The 17,786-nt window shown below is 30.4% G+C and overlaps 6 protein-coding genes across 9 annotated transcripts; 3 read left to right on the top strand and 3 right to left on the bottom strand.

Annotated features, from left to right (window-relative positions):
• Positions 1-418: 418 nt before the first annotated feature.
• On the top strand, positions 419-3,730 carry LOC103568940 (acetylcholine receptor subunit beta-like 2). Of its 3 annotated transcripts, XM_008545988.2 has the most exons (9): positions 419-566; positions 956-1,161; positions 1,746-1,855; positions 1,914-2,094; positions 2,167-2,451; positions 2,627-2,802; positions 2,876-3,028; positions 3,086-3,317; positions 3,386-3,730. In XM_008545988.2, exons 1-9 carry the CDS (start codon positions 506-508, stop codon positions 3,617-3,619), a joined length of 1,638 nt encoding a protein of 545 aa, XP_008544210.2. In that variant the 5' UTR covers positions 419-505; the 3' UTR covers positions 3,620-3,730. The 3 variants fall into 3 exon arrangements, with proteins under 3 accessions (XP_008544210.2, XP_053597262.1, XP_053597265.1); XM_053741287.1 differs by having other exon boundaries at positions 2,876-3,317; XM_053741290.1 differs by lacking the exons at positions 419-566; positions 956-1,161 and adding an exon at positions 1,446-1,533.
• Positions 3,726-6,295, bottom strand: LOC103568958 (ubiquitin-40S ribosomal protein S27a). The gene is made up of 4 exons (XM_008546011.3): positions 6,209-6,295; positions 4,364-4,488; positions 4,065-4,282; positions 3,726-3,976 (listed from the first exon to the last, which is right to left on the bottom strand). Exons 2-4 carry the CDS (start codon positions 4,464-4,466, stop codon positions 3,827-3,829), a joined length of 471 nt encoding a protein of 156 aa, XP_008544233.1. The 5' UTR covers positions 4,467-4,488; positions 6,209-6,295; the 3' UTR covers positions 3,726-3,826.
• On the bottom strand, positions 4,603-6,290 carry LOC103568951 (ribosome biogenesis protein NSA2 homolog). Of its 2 annotated transcripts, none has more exons than XM_014440042.2 (2): positions 6,209-6,290; positions 4,603-5,481 (listed from the first exon to the last, which is right to left on the bottom strand). In XM_014440042.2, the coding sequence occupies exon 2, from the start codon at positions 5,445-5,447 to the stop codon at positions 4,668-4,670; it is 780 nt and encodes a 259-aa protein (XP_014295528.1). In that variant the 5' UTR covers positions 5,448-5,481; positions 6,209-6,290; the 3' UTR covers positions 4,603-4,667. The 2 variants fall into 2 exon arrangements, with proteins under 2 accessions (XP_014295528.1, XP_008544221.1); XM_008545999.2 differs by lacking the exon at positions 6,209-6,290 and adding an exon at positions 5,562-5,823.
• A 206-nt stretch (positions 6,296-6,501) lies between the features above and the next one.
• LOC103568964 (F-box/LRR-repeat protein 14) lies at positions 6,502-9,836 on the top strand. The gene has a single exon (XM_008546022.3). The coding sequence runs from the start codon at positions 7,375-7,377 to the stop codon at positions 8,830-8,832; it is 1,458 nt and encodes a 485-aa protein (XP_008544244.1). The 5' UTR covers positions 6,502-7,374; the 3' UTR covers positions 8,833-9,836.
• Positions 9,837-13,011: 3,175 nt separating this feature from the next.
• On the top strand, positions 13,012-14,936 carry LOC103568973 (lysM and putative peptidoglycan-binding domain-containing protein 2). The gene is made up of 3 exons (XM_008546033.1): positions 13,012-13,438; positions 13,515-13,801; positions 14,537-14,936. Exons 1-3 carry the CDS (start codon positions 13,262-13,264, stop codon positions 14,805-14,807), a joined length of 735 nt encoding a protein of 244 aa, XP_008544255.1. The 5' UTR covers positions 13,012-13,261; the 3' UTR covers positions 14,808-14,936.
• Positions 14,921-16,731, bottom strand: LOC103568983 (succinate dehydrogenase [ubiquinone] cytochrome b small subunit, mitochondrial). Its single transcript, XM_008546044.3, has 4 exons — positions 16,554-16,731; positions 16,317-16,450; positions 15,279-15,466; positions 14,921-15,203 (listed from the first exon to the last, which is right to left on the bottom strand). The coding sequence occupies exons 1-4, from the start codon at positions 16,603-16,605 to the stop codon at positions 15,017-15,019; spliced, it is 561 nt and encodes a 186-aa protein (XP_008544266.1). The 5' UTR covers positions 16,606-16,731; the 3' UTR covers positions 14,921-15,016.
• Between the last annotated feature and the right edge of the window lie 1,055 nt (positions 16,732-17,786).

Below are 17,786 nucleotides of genomic sequence, written 5' to 3'. Positions count from 1 at the left end.
CATAGTCCGCATTGACTATAAAATTCAGGTATAAATAGAATTCCATTCCTATTGAATACATTTAAAGTCTCCAACATTTTAAAGGATTCCCGTGGGGTTTTTTTCCGCTACCTGATCCCCGAGAAATGTTACCCTCGTAAACGACAATTGCACTTCCAATGTGCATTCATATATTTTTCTTGTACTATTTTCCTTTATTTAATTTACTCGCTTCCTCTCTACTTTGATGCTCATGACAATTGATCGAAGATCGAAATGGAGAAAAAGTTTCAAATAATAATAATTGTAATTTACGCTAAGCAGATTCTGGAGTCTGTCGCATCAAAGGGCGTTGGGCCACCCAACATATCGATTACCACTAGGAGAAAACTAGCGCACTCGCAGAAACATCTTCACACTACAATAGATTACTCTGGTTATCATCTTGTTATCAACACGAGACTATTCCAGTGTCTGATATATTTTTTTTCATATAAATATTTATAAAAAAAATTTTTTATGGATTATGAATTTTAATAAAATTTGTATACTTGTATTTATATTTTTACCATTTATTGATGCTACTGGTAAGTTTGATATATATTTTGATAATATAAATATCAGTGTAAATGTAGCAGACACAAGACGATTTTCAAATTTTAAATAAATTAAAATTCGAAATTTTAAAAAATGCGCGTCCTAATTTTTTAAATATTTAAATATGCATTTTATTTAAAAATTCAAAAAATTGCCAATTGTCAGCTACACTTATACTCATATATAAATATATACTTGTTTTTTTTTTATTTAAGAATTTATTGAGTGAAACGCCTTTTTATTTTTTAGTTCAAGGTTTTCATTACCAATAATTTAATTACAATTCGATTGCAATATTAATAAGTACTATTATTTAATTTAAAATTTACTGTAATTATTATTACTGTGTGTAATTGAGTAATAAATTTATAAATTACAGCAATATTATTAGGACCCAAAGTATATGAAGCAAACCCAGATGCTAAAAGACTTTACGATGATTTGTTATCAAACTACAATCGGCTTATACGGCCCGTTATTAATAATACGGAAACTCTTACTGTTTGGCTGGGGTTGAAGTTATCGCAATTAATTGAAATGAATTTAAAAAATCAAGTCATGACTACTAATGTATGGGTAGAACAAGTACGTACTTATTATTAATATCAAGTAATTAAACCAATTATTTGTACTAGGAATGTAAATATCCAATCCCAGATTTTTCATATTATCAATGCTCCAAAAATATCATTTTTTACTTTCTTACATTCTGGACATTGAGAAATAAAATGAGTAAATTTACAGTTAAATATCTTGACCAGTCAGTCTCAGATGTTCCGGATTTTATTAAAAAATTTACCTCTGCATAAAAAAACTTATTTATTTTTGAATAAATTTCGTTTTACTGAAAGATATAACGGGGCCGGAAATCGAGTACTTGTCTGTCCAAAAAAATAAATTTTAAAAACTAGTTTGGAAAAATAATTCACCCAGAGTTAATTTAAAAAATATGTTAAAGTAATTAGCGCATTTTACAATAATTAATATTTAAAAATAAAAAAGTAATTTTTGAATTTATAGACTGAAATTTTTACACCAACCATAAATTAACAAATATGAAAAATAAATATCCAATAGTATTTATTGCTAATTACTTTGTCATTACATACTTTCTTGTAGATTTAAAGTTCATTATTCCAGTAAACATTAAAAATATTTATTTTATATAGAAATGGTTTGATTATAAATTACAATGGGATCCAATGGAATACGGTGGAGTTGAAATGCTTTATGTTCCTTCTGAAAATATTTGGCTGCCGGACATTGTCCTGTACAATAAGTAAGTAAACAAATAATTAAATAAATTCATACTTACAATAACATTTTAAATATTTTAGCGCCGATGGAAATTATGAAGTAACTTTGATGACAAAAGCGACATTAAAATACAACGGTGAAGTTTACTGGAAACCTCCAGCTATTTATAAGTCATCCTGTGAAATAAATGTCGAGTACTTTCCATTTGACGAGCAGTCATGTCTAATGAAATTCGGTTCCTGGACTTACAATGGTGCTCAGGTAGGTTTTTATTTACATTAACTGTTAACGAATTAATTAATTACTGACAATTATAATTATTATCATTATCAGGTGGACTTGAAACATATGCAACAGCAACCAGGCAGCAATTTAGTAGCAACCGGAATAGACTTAAATGAATTTTATCTATCAGTAGAGTGGGACATTCTTGAAGTACCAGCTTCGCGTAATGAAGAATATTATCCCTGCTGTGTTGAACCCTACTCAGATATAACATTTAATATAACAATGCGCAGAAAAACACTTTTTTATACAGTTAATCTTATAATACCATGTGTAGGAATAACTTTTTTGACAGTACTGGTATTTTATCTGCCAAGTGATTCTGGAGAAAAGGTAAAACTTGGTAAAAAATCGTCAATAAATTTTCCTGATTAAACAAAATAATTTGGTGATCGAAAAATTCTTAATATTTTCAAATTATTTCGTATGATTAATCATGAAATTTTAAAAATGATTTACATTATTCTTAATCAGAGTATCTAAAGATTTAACTTAATAATTATTACAGGTCTCATTGTGTTCGTCTATTTTGCTATCGCTGACGGTATTTTTCCTCTTACTAGCAGAAATAATTCCCCCGACGTCATTGGCTATACCTTTGCTTGGTAAATATTTACTATTTACTATGATATTGGTGACACTATCAATTTGGATAACTGTTGTCGTGTTGAACGTTCACTTCCGGTAAATATATTCTACTATTAATTATTTAAATCGAACTTGAATAATAATTAAAGTGGTAAATTATTTACTTAAGATCACCAACGACTCATAAAATGTCTAATTGGGTGCGCCAACTATTTCTCAATTGGATGCCTCGGATTTTGATGATGCGCCGAACGCCTTACGCTACTCCAGAGTATACTGACATGTATATAGAGACTGGATATTCAAATGACTACGACTACAGGTACGTATACATTATAATTATAATTAATTACAATAATAATTGTAAATATTATTTAAGTTACGGTGATAACGAGAGCGAATATACGACGGACATGAAAGAAAATCCGGACGAAATGGACAGAGTTACGCTGGGCTACAAAAATATGGAGGACGATGATGGACATCCTCATGGTTCCAGTCATGACAGTGACAATATGTTGCTGAAACATTTGTCCCCAGACGTTATTTCTGCACTGAAAGGTGTGCGGTTCATAGCCCAGCATATCAGAGATGCTGACAAAGACAACGAAGTAAGCCAATGATTCAGAGTTTTGTGATAAAAATTCGAGAGATGATTAATTCATTTTAATTACTTCAGGTAATTGAAGACTGGAAATATGTCGCGATGGTGCTGGACAGATTTTTCCTGTGGATATTCACCCTCGCATGTACGGGAGGTACAGCTGGAATAATATTGCAGGCACCGAGTCTCTATGATACGCGGGTTGGTCTCGATCAAAATCGATCGCCTGGTATTCCCATGCGCGGGGGCAAAGACATGCGGACTGTTGGTATCAGTGATATCGACAGTATTTTACGTGAAAAACAATAATTAAGTTAAGATACAGACAAAATATGCTCACTTAAAATTAATTACCAATTACTTATAACTATTAATAATAAATAATTATAATATTAATAAATAAAAAGTGTTAAAATTCTTTTCCATGAGTTTTGTTAATTTTTTTTCAAATTTTTTTATTTTTTGTTTTTATAAATTGTACTGCAACCACTTACAGTACATGGAAAAATTTGTTATTTACTTGTCTTCGGGTTTGTTAAATACGAGTGTGTAACCGCATTTCCCACAGTAATGACGGTCTTCCATGGCTGCCATGAAAACACCAGCACCGCACTGTTCAGAAGGACATTCACGTCTCAGACGGTGGATTTTTCCGTTCTCATCAACCTGAAATAAACCAATTCATTATTCATGTCTTATCTTAATAATATTAATTAAAAAAAAAAATAAAGTTATAATTAAAGAAAATATGAACCTTGTAGAACTTGAGCACAGCGAGCTTGACCTTCTTCTTCTTGTGCTTGATTTTTTTGGGAGTAGAGTAATTCTTCTTCTTGCGTTTCTTGGCTCCACCACGAAGTCTCAAGACAAGATGTAAAGTTGACTCCTTCTGAATGTTGTAGTCAGACAGAGTTCTGCCATCCTCCAATTGTTTACCAGCGAAGATCAATCTCTGTTGGTCTGGCGGGATTCCTGATAAAATATTTCAATTTATTATTTTTCTTTCCAATTTAACCAACAATCAAATCAATCAACAAAAGGATAAATATTTACCTTCTTTGTCCTGGATCTTAGCCTTGACATTTTCAATGGTATCAGAAGCTTCGACCTCAAGGGTGATGGTCTTGCCGGTAAGAGTTTTCACGAAAATCTGCATTTTGACTTCTTATTATTGCAGCCTGTAAAAAAAAAAATTCAATCATCAATATATTATCAAAAAAATTATTTACAAAGGAAACTTAAAACTATAGTTATGATTATAATTATAAATAAATATTTAATAGCAATAAAGCTAAGGGAAAATTAAATTTTTATTTTTACTGATATCGAGAAGTACAAACAATAAATTACAATAAATTTAAACTAGTAAAACAGCATTAATACATCCATCATTTTCTGGATTATTAGTAACTTGTGCATATTTTCCCCAGACGACTTTGCCAGTCTGCGTGACCAATCCAAGCTCCGAAATGTTTACTTCAATGATAGTACCCTTGGTGATGACACCTAGAGTTGTGTACATAGCAGAGCTGGGATTCCTCTTGACTCCGATTATCGGCAAGTGGAATGTGGCTTTCAACTCTGGATGAGTGACGTGAGCTTTACGGAACCTCAGTGCCATCGGTCTGATGAATCTCTCAAACTTGGGCGGCTTCCTCGTGAAATTTTCCCCAACATACGTGACCTTGGTCACCATTCTCTTCCAAGCCTTTCTCCTGGTTTTGCCACTCTTGACAATTTTGAAGACCTCCGACTCTGATTGCGCTTTGACTTTTGGTATGGGGACATCCCACTTTCCAGCCTTTTCTTTGCGCTTCTGTTTAATCATATTAGAGAGTACTTTCGAGCGCTGCTGGACATCACGGTCCAGCAGATACACCGGCAACGCTCCTTCAGGTGCATTCTCCGAGGTCTGTTTGACTTTTTTCTCTTCATGCGCTTTGATCTTCTTCTTCATCTGTATCTTTTCATTGCGTCTCTCCTTGTTGAAGATCTTGGCCTTGATACCACGGAGTTTCTGTGCCTTCTCTGCCCGCTTGTGAGGCTCACGGGCTTCTCGTTTACGTTTTCTCTCTTCATAATCTAATCTACGCCCATACAACTTCTGATGTCTCTCCACGTACTCGTTCTGCGGCATCTTGGCGTATTATTTATCGTTATTAAATTCAAATCTGAAAATAATTTCAAAAATCATCAGAATCTAACGTGTGACCTGGTACAAATTTAAATTTTTTTAACCAAGTCAACTTACCTCATTCATACATTAATGTGATGCCCGTACTATTCAAATTCCAATTCCAACATTAAAGCACCACAATTTTAAATTTTATTTTGATAATTTAAAATTATCAAGTAAATAAACAAAATTAAAATTACAAATATTTTTAAATCGCGAGTTCACAGACTTCAGTCACTGAATGACGTAAGTTAACTTTTCACGATTAATATCATAATTATAATAACTAATTAAAGCAAGATGTTAAGGTTAACACCAAGTTAAAGACAGTACACAAAGCCGTAAAAATTTCTAACCTAAATTTGTTTTTTTTTTTTTTTAAATAATTTCAAATAAAATAACTAGCCATCCGCTTTTGAATTTTATTTTATTAAAATTAAAAAAAATAATTTAATAAAACAAAATAAATTAAAAATAAATTATTAATTATTGCAAAATGCAAAAATTAATATTATAAAAGCGCGTAATGGACGACAACGTGGTAGAACGTTATCGGGTTTTCAAAATTACCAAATAAATAATTTAAGTCTACGGAGTGTAACTACAGACTAATTATTATTAAAAAATAAGGGGAAAAAAAAAAGAAAACATTTTAAAATATATAAAATATCGAGCAGATTGATAAATAATTATAAATAATTGTCGTAATATAAAATACGTACCGTCCTTTACGCCATGCGGCAACGAAAAGATCGTCTTATACTATACACAATTATAGATCGCAATTGTGGGTAGGAAATAAAAAAATGGTGAATTTGGTTGTTCGAATATCGAGAAGATGGCGCCACTACGTCGTTGTAAATCGACAAGCTCGAGCGCCAATGGGAGACCAGCGCGAGGGGAAAATTTAAAAAGTCGCGGGAGCGCGCGCTTGGATTGGCCGAGCTGTCAAAAATGTAAATTGACTTGATCGGTGTTGCAACAGAAACTGTACTGTCAAGTCTTTCAACGCAATTCGGACTCGGACAGTTTGTGACTGGAAGCGCGCCAGTTCACTTCTTTTTTATGTATTATAAATGTCTTTGCGGATTACGTGATTAGACACATGACCGCGTACCAGAAATAATAATTAACAGTAACGATGTTTCTATTGTCCGATAGATAGTCCGACTCAGTTTTATAAATAAAATAAAAAGCATTAGTTAAATGTGTGGTTGGTTGTATTATATATGTGAAAATAGGTGAATTGAAGTACAACCATTTTGTTGGATATGCGGAAGCATCAATTTATACTCGGGTAGATAAATATTTAATATGAATAAATTGAATGTAATTGAGAGCGTACAAAGGTCGGAATTTAGTGATGAAAAAGTTTTATGAAGATCACGATAATAAATAATAGTGTGTGTTGTAGGTTCAGTAGCGAACGCTAGCAGTTGCTGGTGCTGGTGCTAGTGGTGGTGGTGGTGGTGGTGGGTATAAAGCTCTACCCACATCGTCCACGACGGTGTGTTGGTTGTATTCCTATTGGGAGGTTAAGAGAGTGTGTGGTGAGTAGACTGCTGTGTACGGACGTGAATTTTACTCACGTTTGTTTAATCATATATATATATATAGTGTGTATATATATGTATGTGAATGTAGATGTAGATGTACCTGTACATGTAAAAGATCCAGTGTATGAATCGTAAAAGGAAAGATCGGAGAGAAGAGGATCGGATCACGTGCTGATGGATGATAGGAGGTGATAAGAACTGACGTATTGGAGCAATAATAAGTATAAGTTTTGAATAAAGAAGGAGAATTGATTATGGTGAGGGCCGATGATTGTGGCAGCATAAAAAGCTCATTGAGTGTGTGAGTGAGTGGAGAGTGCGCACGGCGCAATATGGAGGAGAGTCAGCTGTTGATGACCGAACTACCAGCGTTGACGACGGGAGGAACGCGTGGTGGTGCTCTGCTCCACAGGTCTGGTCATATTTATCACCTGTATCAGCCGCACCTGGCACTGACGACACCTCAGCATCAGTCACGGCAAAACACCGTGAGTGTCCCCAATTACATGAATGGAGGTGCTACTAATTTAAGCAAGTACAAGCACGGCGGTGTTGTACGACGTAAAACTGCGGAGGAAAGGAACGAGGACGCCGCGCCCACAAGCACCCATGTATCATGTCTCTATCCGGAAATATTGGCCCTTATATTTAGCTATTTGAATGTAAGGGACAAAGGCCGGTCCGCTCAGGTATGCGTCGCCTGGAGAGATGCCGCTTACCACCGTTCGGTTTGGAGAGGGGTTGAGGCCCGTCTGCACCTAAGGAAACCGTCCTCTGTAGTTTTTGCAAGCTTGGTGAGGAGGGGAGTAAAGAGGGTACAAGTGCTCTCTTTGAAAAAAGGCCTCGGGGACGTTATTAGATCCATACCCAATCTCGAGTCTTTAAATCTTTCGGGCTGCTATAACATAACTGACCAGGGCCTTAACACCGCCATCTGCAACAACATCGTTACCTCGCTCACCAGGTTAAATTTGTCTCTCTGTAAACAAGTTAGCGATCAGTCGCTACACAAAATATCTCAGAACATACCAAATCTCGAGTCTCTCGAGCTGGGCGGATGCTGCAACGTTACCAACAACGGGCTCGGGTACGTCGCCTGGGGACTCAAGAAGCTCAAGATCCTCGACCTGAGGAGCTGCTGGCACGTCTCCGACCAAGGGATCGCCTACCTCGCGGGAATAACCTCCAGCGAAACTCCCGGCAGCAGTCTGACGTTGGAACACCTGGGGCTGCAAGACTGCCAGAGACTCAGCGACGAGGCACTCAGGCATCTCTCCACGGGGATAGTCACCCTCAAGTCCATAAACTTGTCCTTCTGCGTCTCCATCACCGATTCGGGGTTGAAGCACCTCGCCAAGATGACCAGTCTCCGGGAGCTGAACCTCAGGTCCTGTGACAACATATCGGACATCGGGATGGCGTACCTCGCAGAAGGCGGCAGCAGGATATCCTCCCTCGACGTCTCCTTCTGCGACAAGATCGGCGACCAAGCGCTGGTCTACATCTCACAGGGTCTTTTTAATTTAAAATCTCTCTCGCTGTCGGCGTGCCAAGTCAGCGACGAGGGAATTTGTAAAATAGCCGAGACACTTCTCGAACTGAGCACTCTCAACGTCGGGCAGTGCACCAGGATAACCGACAAGGGTATCTGTACAGTAGCTAAAAATATGAAAAACTTGACGTGCATTGATCTCTACGGCTGCACCGGAATATCAACAAGTGGATTACAGAAGATTATGAAATTACCCCAGATCACAACCATTAATCTGGGATTATGGCACGTGCGGTGATGAGTGCATTGGATTTTTTATAGTGTTTATAAAATAATAACTATCATTTTTAACTATTAATTGTTTTTCTTTTTTAGCACGATACATGTTGTCGTAACGATAAGAGTTAATTATTATTACTATTATTATTATTATTATTATTACTATTACATTTATCATCATTATTATTATTATTAACTATTGCTATTATTAATTAATAATTATAAATAATTGATAATCGAATTTTTTACACTTTGAAATCAGGCTGAATTAGATATTAAATTTTTTAAATCATTTTTTTCCTTCACTGAACTTTTAATTTCACTTTTTATTTTTCTTTATTATTATTATTACTATTATAATAATTATGTAATTATTAATTCTTTTCGTTTTCTGTGATGTGAAGAAGTTATTTTTGTTGCAAGTTCGTCGTATATGGTAATGAAAAAAATAATAAAAGAAAAGACGTAAAAAAAGGAAGAAGAAAATAAATTTAAATTTAAATAAAAATAAACGATGACATAAAAGAATAATTATATGCAAATGATAAAAAAAAAGTTATTTGTGGTGACTTGAATATAATAATTTTGAGGCGTTTTTTATTTTTCAGATACGATCGATAAACATTAATTGTTGATTAATTGTATTATAGTGTGTTGCGTATGAGAGCGATGATAATGTTGTTCAGTTTTGTTTTATCAGGCTAATTAGCAACAATTGAATTTATTAATCCTCGATGGTGGCTTTAAGACCATCGGATCGGTTGTTACTTAATTCATTTATTATTAATTGCATTTGGCCTCTTTTATAGATGAATTTGTACATTTTATTAATACAATTATTAAAAAACAAAGTGAAAAAGAGATGGTAGAAAAAAATTACAGAGGAAAATTTACCGAGACAAATTTTTTGTACTAAAAAATATATTAAGAGTCGAATGTTCGTGTGGGTGCAAGATGACGAATTAAAATAAATAAATGACGATTTTATATATATATATATATATATATATATATATATATATATATATATATATATATATATATATATATATATATATATATATATATATATATATATATGGCTAACATTAAATTTAATAGTTTCTACCTCGTTTTATAACTGACATGACCGTTATTATTAATGTTTATCATTTATTATTATTTTTATTATTGAATATTAATCGATAAGTTTTGAACTAATCGTCAGTGCGAATGAGTTGTGATAATTTTGAAATTTAAACCAATTTTATTTCAGCCTTTGTATATTATCATGCGTAAATTTCTCGTTAATCAATTTTTTGCTCAGTTTATTATTAAATTTAAATAAATAATATAAGATATGTGATAAGTAGGAGTCTCTTGTTTCAAAGTTTTATAGTTATATTGTAGGAAAAAATTTATATTATTTTTTTGAGACTCGTATTGATATTTTGGTTCAGTTTATAGTTTTTTTTTTCAAATGAATTTGACAATCCGATTGTAATAATGCTCATTGTAATTTGTTTTAAGTATTTGTACAGTTGTAGTTTTAAGTATTTTTGGTTTAAAAAAATATTATTTCGGAAAATTTTTTTTCCGAGTTTATTATAAAAAAATTTTATATTTTTTATTTTAAATATTTCAATGGTATTTTTAAAAAATCATTAATATACTAATTAATTACAAGTTAATTAATTAAATGAATTATTAATTATTTAATAATTTGGTTATTTTTCTTTTATTACAAGAAATAAAATTAATTTAAAAAATTAATTACCGAAATAAATTAAACTCATTAATTTAAAAATAAATTCTGTGATAATTTAAAAAAAATCTATTTTTTAATTTTAAATTTAAAGGCAAAAATATATTTTTTATTACCAAAAATACTTGAGCTGCACAAAATTCGTCGAAATTTATAAAATTTATTGTCTAATCTACCGATAATACCAATAATATTGATCTCCAACTCGTTATTACATTTTTCTTCTCCATAATGAATATTTAATTAACCAACAAACTAATTAATTAATCAATTAATTAACAGTTACGTGTAAATAAATTATGTGATCTCCACATGTTCAGCACATATCGGAGTAAAAAAAAATACTGGTATAATTTAAGCGCTAGAATTCTTTAAGTTACTTTATTTAAATAATTAATTAATTAAACAAATAAAATAAAATTTATTTTAATGGAATTATTGCGTTGATGAATGTCGAGTGTATAAATTGTGTGAGTATTGTACAGCAGTGCTGATTAATCAGCACGTGTGTAAGTCTAGGGTAAATAAAGGAAATAAGTTGAGCTATGTTTAATAATAAGGAAAAAAAAATAAACAAAATCAAATTAATTGTTAGTTAAGTAGCTACGGATTAGGATAATACCATAAAAGCAATTTTAAATTAAAAATAAAAAACCATAACTAATAAGACATGTACAGTAATGATTGGTCGCATTCCCATAGACTTCTATTTTAAATTCAATTGTATTTTTTTTTTATAACTATTATTATTATTACTTATTATTATGTATGATAAATAATTAACATGCACACGATTGATTTTTTAAAAACACGAAGTCTATGGGTTTAGATCTAGTGTGCAATTAAATTACACTGAATCGTCCTAATAATAATTACTATTATTATTATTTTTTTTTTTTTCGTTTCAATTTAAAGTTATTGCCATACATTTGTAGTTAATTAATTTTAATTATGTATTCATTTTTGTACCAATAATAATTTTAATCTTTATATGTAATATTACTATGACTAAGTAAAAGCAAAGGAAAAAAAAATAATTATTAAGTAAACAAAGAGGGAAATGAAAGAAAAACGAAAATAAAACAATACACTTTACCACAAAAATCGTAATATCATCTAGAAAAGTGGCCTTATCGCATTGAAATCAGCACGCATTTATTTATTAGCTACAAAAAAAAATTAAATGAATAATAATAATAATAGTAAGTTTGGGCGAGCAATAATTTTAAATTGAATATTGCAATAGAAATTTTTGAATGTAAATCTTGCGTTTGTTGAAATATTATTTTTATTCCGCTGCTTGAACGTCGCTTGAAACAATTGCCGAAAAAATAGTTATTTAAATAAACGAAAAGACATGATAATAATATAATGAGGATGATAATTATTATTATTATTAATTAAATAAATTAAAAAAAAATGAACGAAATCGTTATGAAAAATCGCCTTTATTGTACCGCTCGTTTGATATATTTAATAAAATATAAAATTGATTCAGGACAACACATACACATAGACACAAAACACACACTTGTATGTACATGTGAGAAACAAACGATCAATAATATTATTATGATGATATGAGCGGAATTGTATCGAGTGCATCATCAAAAAAATGCATTAAAAATCAATCGTGTAATATTTTTTGTGTACAATTTCTTGTTGAAATATATTATTTTTATAAAAGACTATTTACTTGTACCCATTTTATTTATTATTACAACTCATAATTTATTTTATTTAACACTTATATATATTTTTAATTTTTATTATCAAGTTTTAGTTGGAAATTTTTTTATTTATATATTTAACTAAAAATATTTGATAATTTTTTTATTTAAAATCAAAATTATTCATAAATTTGTAAATAAAAATATGACACTGTAATTAGCCGACGTCCAATAATTAAAAAACCATATTTAAAAAATTGCACCTATAGTTGTTTAAATTTTTTACATGTGTATATTTTTAGTTTTTTTTTTTTTTTTTTCAAAATTGTTGAAAACAAAATTCAAAAATTGTTCGTCTGCTAATTTCAGTCATGTAAATTTAAAAATTCAAATTATTTAAATATTTCTAGAAATTTTTACTTATATTTTTTTTTAATTTACAAATTTAATTAATATTTTTTTTAGTTCATGAAATAAAAACTAATTATTTTATCAGTTAATTACTTAAAAATTATAAATAATTATTTTAACACAAATTTATTTACCGTAAAAAAAAACAATTAGTTCTTTGAAAAAAATAACCTTGTTCTTAAAAATGAATGTCCTACGATTTATCGAACAAAATTTTTTTCGCGCCCAAGTACAGCTCCGTCTAAAATTATTTGAATCAACTTGAAGTTGGCTGCACGTGAAAATTCCGCAGTTTTGATTGGTCACCGGAGTTTAAAGTCCATTAAAAACTCACAATAGCATTTGAATTAATTGTAAACTGTAATCTGTGATAATCTAGTCAGTAGATCACATGCAAGTTATCAGAGAGACAAGACACGACTAAAAATGTTCCGTTTGTTAGCCTTGAATGTCAAAATAATATATTTTGTTGTTACGCCGAGTGAATTTGAAATTAAATAATAAAATTAACACTGCACTGTGTTAATGTAATTATTCTATACAGTAATAATAATAATATATTAATATATATACAGTAATATATAGTTGTTATACATAATTAAATAATATATTAAAAAATAAAAATGGACCAAAGTATGTACAGAGAAATGGAAGAACGGAGGTCTATACGTGATAACAGTAGAAATTTAAAAAAATACGGAAGTACATCAAAACGCGTCATACGTAATGAGAATTTAATAAAACATATTATTTGCAAAACGGATACTCTTCCAGGTATTGCATTGAAATATGGAACTACGGTACGTTATAGTTTACTACCTAATTACTATCAAGTACATGACACACTTATTAATTTAATTTATTATATTTTTTCAGACTGAACAAATTAGAAGGATAAATAGGTTATGGGCATCTGATAGTTTATTTTTACGCGAATCTTTATTAGTTCCTGCTCCTGTACAAATAAATTCAGCATCAACGTCATCGTCCTGCAGTAATAATGATGGAATTGCTGAATGCAATGAAAGTGACTATTGTCAAGACCCAAGTGCTAATACAGTATCTTCAGACGAAGACAGTTCAATCAATAATTTTTTAGCTAGAATGGATTCTTCGATAGCTAGTGTTAAGAAAGATATACAAAAAACCCAGGGTAATAGTGCGTAAGTTGGTTTTTTTTATTTATTTATTAACAAGAAAAATTACTCTGAAATTTTGTCAGCTGACAGTAAACTTAATTTTTCTGATTAAATATTTGAATTTTTTTCTAATCATGGAAAGTATTTTTGATATTTTTTTTTTTTATTAAATATGTAATTATTTATTTATACAAAATAAAAAAATTTATGATGATATTTTTTGTCTAAATATCTGATTTAGTAAATTATATAAAAATTTAGATTTTCTAATCTATTAGTGGGACATTTAGACTCTTAGATAAGTTCAGTGTTCTTATCAAATATTTTAGTTTCTGTTTTTTATCACTGATTTTGTACTTTGAACTTTTTTATAGAGTTCGAATACAATAAGAAAGTTAAAGATTAACTTTCAACAGGATTTAAATTTTTAATACATAAAATGTTTGGATAATTATTTAATAATTGTATTTTTTGCCAAAGTACAGATTTTAAATTTTTGTATTCAAAAACTTTTTAAATCTCGCGGCATACAAAAAATTTAATTGATTTAAATTTGACTAAAAATTCAAAAATTAATATCGTAAAAAATTGTCACTAAAAAAAATTTATTTTAAAATTAAAATTTTTAAAAATAAACTCAGAACTTGATCAATAATAATTTTGATTTAGTGGAATTTTAATTATAAAAATAAATTTCATGAGTAATTAATAATTAACTGTACTGTAATTAGAAAATATTAAATATAAACTAAATTACAGATTTAGTCCAGAAGAAGAATTATTATTTGTACAAAGAAGAACAGGAAGCCGGTTGCGTCATTCGCACCCACAGCCTTCACCGATGCATTCGTCCTTTTCAACAGCATCATCTTCATCATCTCATCTATCATCAGCTGCAGGTCCAGCCAGATCATCGTCAGAAGACAACGTCAATGACCTACCCTCCGCGGTAGTAATGACTCAAGGAAAGAAATTAAAAAGTTCCCTACAAAAATTGCAACAGCAGCAAGACGAAATATTTCAATTGTAGCAATTATTACCAAACCACACTGACTTTAAAATATTGAAACAAAGCTATATTGTAAATTATATATATGTTATATAAATTTATATTATATAAGAAACGCGACAAATAGACAAAAGTATTATCATGACAATATTTTAAATATTTTATTTCTCATCTAAATTAACAACACACAGTTTTGTTTATTAAATAAATATCTATATTATAAAACTTATTTACTTCTGGCCCATTTCCCATATTTTTTTAACCGACCCACTGACTCCTGGGCCATTGTAAATAAGCGCACCGAGTCCAGCTAAAGTTGCCACTGATAATGCGTACAAAAGACCCATGAGTACTTTTGGTAAGACTGGACCGACTATTGCTGGACGAGCGTAGTCGACAATTATTGCCTCCAATCCCCTGTAAGTAAATTATTTATCATTTAAATTATAAATTAAATATTTATTTTATTATTTTATTGATTAATTTCTTTACCAGTGAGTATGGATTACTAATAAAGTTGAAAATAGTAAATCAACAATAGCATTTTGTAGGATAAAACAAGCTGGGAATAAAACAATAAATGCTGCTGAAGCAATTCGCTCTAATTGCCACAGGCGAACATGATCACCGGTACTTGATGAACGTATTTGACTAGCGAAAGCATTTATTGCTCCTGGAAACTGTGGAAAATACTTCAATTACGACCAATTCATTTATTTATTCATTCACGATTTTATATTTAAATTGCAAGACCCAATTATTGACTTGTTCCTGGTTCAGCATCCACGGATATTATTAATATTTAAATATAATCTTTGATAACAATAATGATAGTAAGTCATTAAAAAAATTTTATATTAAATAAATAAAAAAGATTCTTGAAGAAAACAATAAAATTGTGTAATATTTCAGATTTTTTTAATATCATGTTTAAATTGCAATAAATTGGAACGAAATAAATTTTAATTTCATAAGGTCTTTTACAACTGAAAATTTTATATAAATTATGACATGTCAGTAGTTGATGATGATGACGATCAGCATTTGAGTGATGATATAAAATTATTATTTATTGATAAGAACAAATTACATTACCATTGATATCAAAGGCAAATACAGAATCCACTCTTTCTTAAAATTCAAATTTTTTATGCTAAAATTTATTTTATAAATTTTGTTTGACTCCTAATTGATGACAACTAATTTTTTAATAATTCTATCTTGGCAAAATTGCAACTTCAATGTCTTTTTTTCAATTAATTAATAAAATTTTGATACAGTTGACAGGAGTCATTGAATTTTTTTAAAAAGTGGGAGGGAGGGGGTTCTGAGAATGCTCTCAGTGTTTTAATATTTTTTTAACATACTGATAAAATTTTGATACGCTTTTGACAGTTCAAAGTCATTGAATATTTTTAAAAAAGTGGGGGGTACTGTCTGAGAATACTCTTACATATAATTACTAAATTATAATTAAGCTGTAGAATGAAAAACAATGATGGTAATTTGTTAAGGTTTTAATGAACTTACCCTTTTTAATTGATTAATACTTTGTAAAGACAAACGTGAAACGTTTTTAGTGAAAGATGTTGATGAATAAGCTCTAATAGCAGCTGGCACGACATTTTTTTGAACAATAGCTGGATTACCAGACCCAATTAATTCTAAAATTTTACAAATTACGTTTTTAAAATCCGTTGTTTTACACTTGAGTAACAAATTAGTGATAATTAATTTATTATGAATGAAATTATCGTGGAAACTTACTTGCGAGAGTTGGAAGTGTCCTTCCGATTTGACATCTCGATAAATAAGCCATTTGACTTTTATTTACAAGGAAAATAAATATTAAATATCGGTTATTATGTAAAAAATAACCATCAATATCATCAGCTAGGCCGAATTAGCTCTCCGGAACACAAGGAACTAGCGGCTAGTTTATTTTGTTATTATTATTACTTTTTTTTGTGTTTTGGTATTGAAACTCGTGAGCTCTCAGCTGAGCAAAGTTTTTTTTTTCTACGAGTTCTTGAAGTTTATTGGACGTTGCTGATGTAAAACGAGTGCTGATAGGCTGGTCTAGGTCTTAGGAATCAATTCTACCAACAACTGAACAGCAGAAAAACATTGTAATGAATCCTAAATTTTTTATAGAAAATTTGAATAAAGACGTTGAAGCTGAAACCAAACTTACAAAGTATTTGCAATAGAAGTTCTTTAAGTATGACAACGAGGGGCTTGAATTTCTTGAAACCAAAATCAAGAAACAGAATTAAATACGAGGCAGTAGACTGACAGCTCCCAATTTTTTGTACAAAATGGGAGGATCCAAAGGTAGGGAGTGTAAAAGTTATAGATTACACGAGTAATTTTTGGAGCTAGAAAAGCTGGGTGTAGAGGCTTGGAGACTAGAGTAGACTACTTTAGTTTCCACGCCTAAAAATTTAAATTTCTGCATATGTTTGTGAAAAAAATGGCGCGTGCGCTAATCGCTATCATTCGTTTTCTCATATAGTGGAAACTTTGGCCGAGTTTTTTCAAAAACTAAAGCGCGCTTCGCTACATTAGACAGTAGTATGCAGTCTGCAATTTGTATTTAGAAATTTCGTTTTCAAAAAAAATTCAGCCGAAAATATCTGATAAGAAAAGAATAACTTTCGTCTCTTTTAAACAGAGCAGGAATTCAAACTGTCAGCATAGGTATATGGTGAAAAATTAACTACGTCATTGCGTTTTTTACAAATTATTCAATTTTCACTTTTTCAGTATTCAAAACTGACCCTAAAGTTTCGAAAAACGGTACCTCGACCCTGTAAGTTTATTAATTAAAGTAATTAAATATTATTATCTGTCGCAATTATTATTTTTTACCAAAAGTTCAAATATTTTTTACCACAATCGTTGGTATTGAAGCTCGTGACTATAATGAAGTTTGCTGCGAAACAAATTTCGATTTGATTGGTCATTGCTGATGTAATACTCATCACGACTGGTCGCTCC

Source organism: Microplitis demolitor, chromosome 1, assembly GCF_026212275.2.
Source record: "Microplitis demolitor isolate Queensland-Clemson2020A chromosome 1, iyMicDemo2.1a, whole genome shotgun sequence".
Taxonomy (NCBI): domain Eukaryota; kingdom Metazoa; phylum Arthropoda; class Insecta; order Hymenoptera; family Braconidae; genus Microplitis; species Microplitis demolitor.
Note: the sequence above shows the minus strand (reverse complement) of the source record. Positions and strands in the feature narration are given on the sequence as shown.

What these genes read in the sequence shown, in the direction of transcription:
- LOC103568964 (XM_008546022.3), top strand. Translation starts at nt 7,375, where the DNA reads ATGGAGGAGAGTCAGCTGTTGATGACCGAACTACCAGCGTTGACGACG.
- LOC103568973 (XM_008546033.1), top strand. Translation starts at nt 13,262, where the DNA reads ATGGACCAAAGTATGTACAGAGAAATGGAAGAACGGAGGTCTATACGT. An exon ending in CATTGAAATATGGAACTACG is followed by an intron (nt 13,439 to 13,514) that starts GTACGTTATAGT and finishes ATATTTTTTCAG; the next exon opens with ACTGAACAAATTAGAAGGAT. An exon ending in AAAACCCAGGGTAATAGTGC is followed by an intron (nt 13,802 to 14,536) that starts GTAAGTTGGTTT and finishes ACTAAATTACAG; the next exon opens with ATTTAGTCCAGAAGAAGAAT.
- LOC103568951 (XM_014440042.2), bottom strand. Translation starts at nt 5,447, where the DNA reads ATGCCGCAGAACGAGTACGTGGAGAGACATCAGAAGTTGTATGGGCGT.
- LOC103568983 (XM_008546044.3), bottom strand. Translation starts at nt 16,605, where the DNA reads ATGGCTTATTTATCGAGATGTCAAATCGGAAGGACACTTCCAACTCTC. An exon ending in GACACTTCCAACTCTCGCAA is followed by an intron (nt 16,451 to 16,553) that starts GTAAGTTTCCAC and finishes GTAAAATTTTAG; the next exon opens with AATTAATTGGGTCTGGTAAT. An exon ending in GTATTAATCAATTAAAAAGG is followed by an intron (nt 15,467 to 16,316) that starts GTAAGTTCATTA and finishes TATTTTCCACAG; the next exon opens with TTTCCAGGAGCAATAAATGC.
- LOC103568958 (XM_008546011.3), bottom strand. Translation starts at nt 4,466, where the DNA reads ATGCAGATTTTCGTGAAAACTCTTACCGGCAAGACCATCACCCTTGAG. An exon ending in TAAGATCCAGGACAAAGAAG is followed by an intron (nt 4,283 to 4,363) that starts GTAAATATTTAT and finishes ATATTTTATCAG; the next exon opens with GAATCCCGCCAGACCAACAG. An exon ending in CTGTGCTCAAGTTCTACAAG is followed by an intron (nt 3,977 to 4,064) that starts GTTCATATTTTC and finishes GGTTTATTTCAG; the next exon opens with GTTGATGAGAACGGAAAAAT.
- LOC103568940 (XM_053741287.1), top strand. Translation starts at nt 506, where the DNA reads ATGAATTTTAATAAAATTTGTATACTTGTATTTATATTTTTACCATTT. An exon ending in CAAGTGATTCTGGAGAAAAG is followed by an intron (nt 2,452 to 2,626) that starts GTAAAACTTGGT and finishes TAATTATTACAG; the next exon opens with GTCTCATTGTGTTCGTCTAT. An exon ending in GTGTTGAACGTTCACTTCCG is followed by an intron (nt 2,803 to 2,875) that starts GTAAATATATTC and finishes TATTTACTTAAG; the next exon opens with ATCACCAACGACTCATAAAA.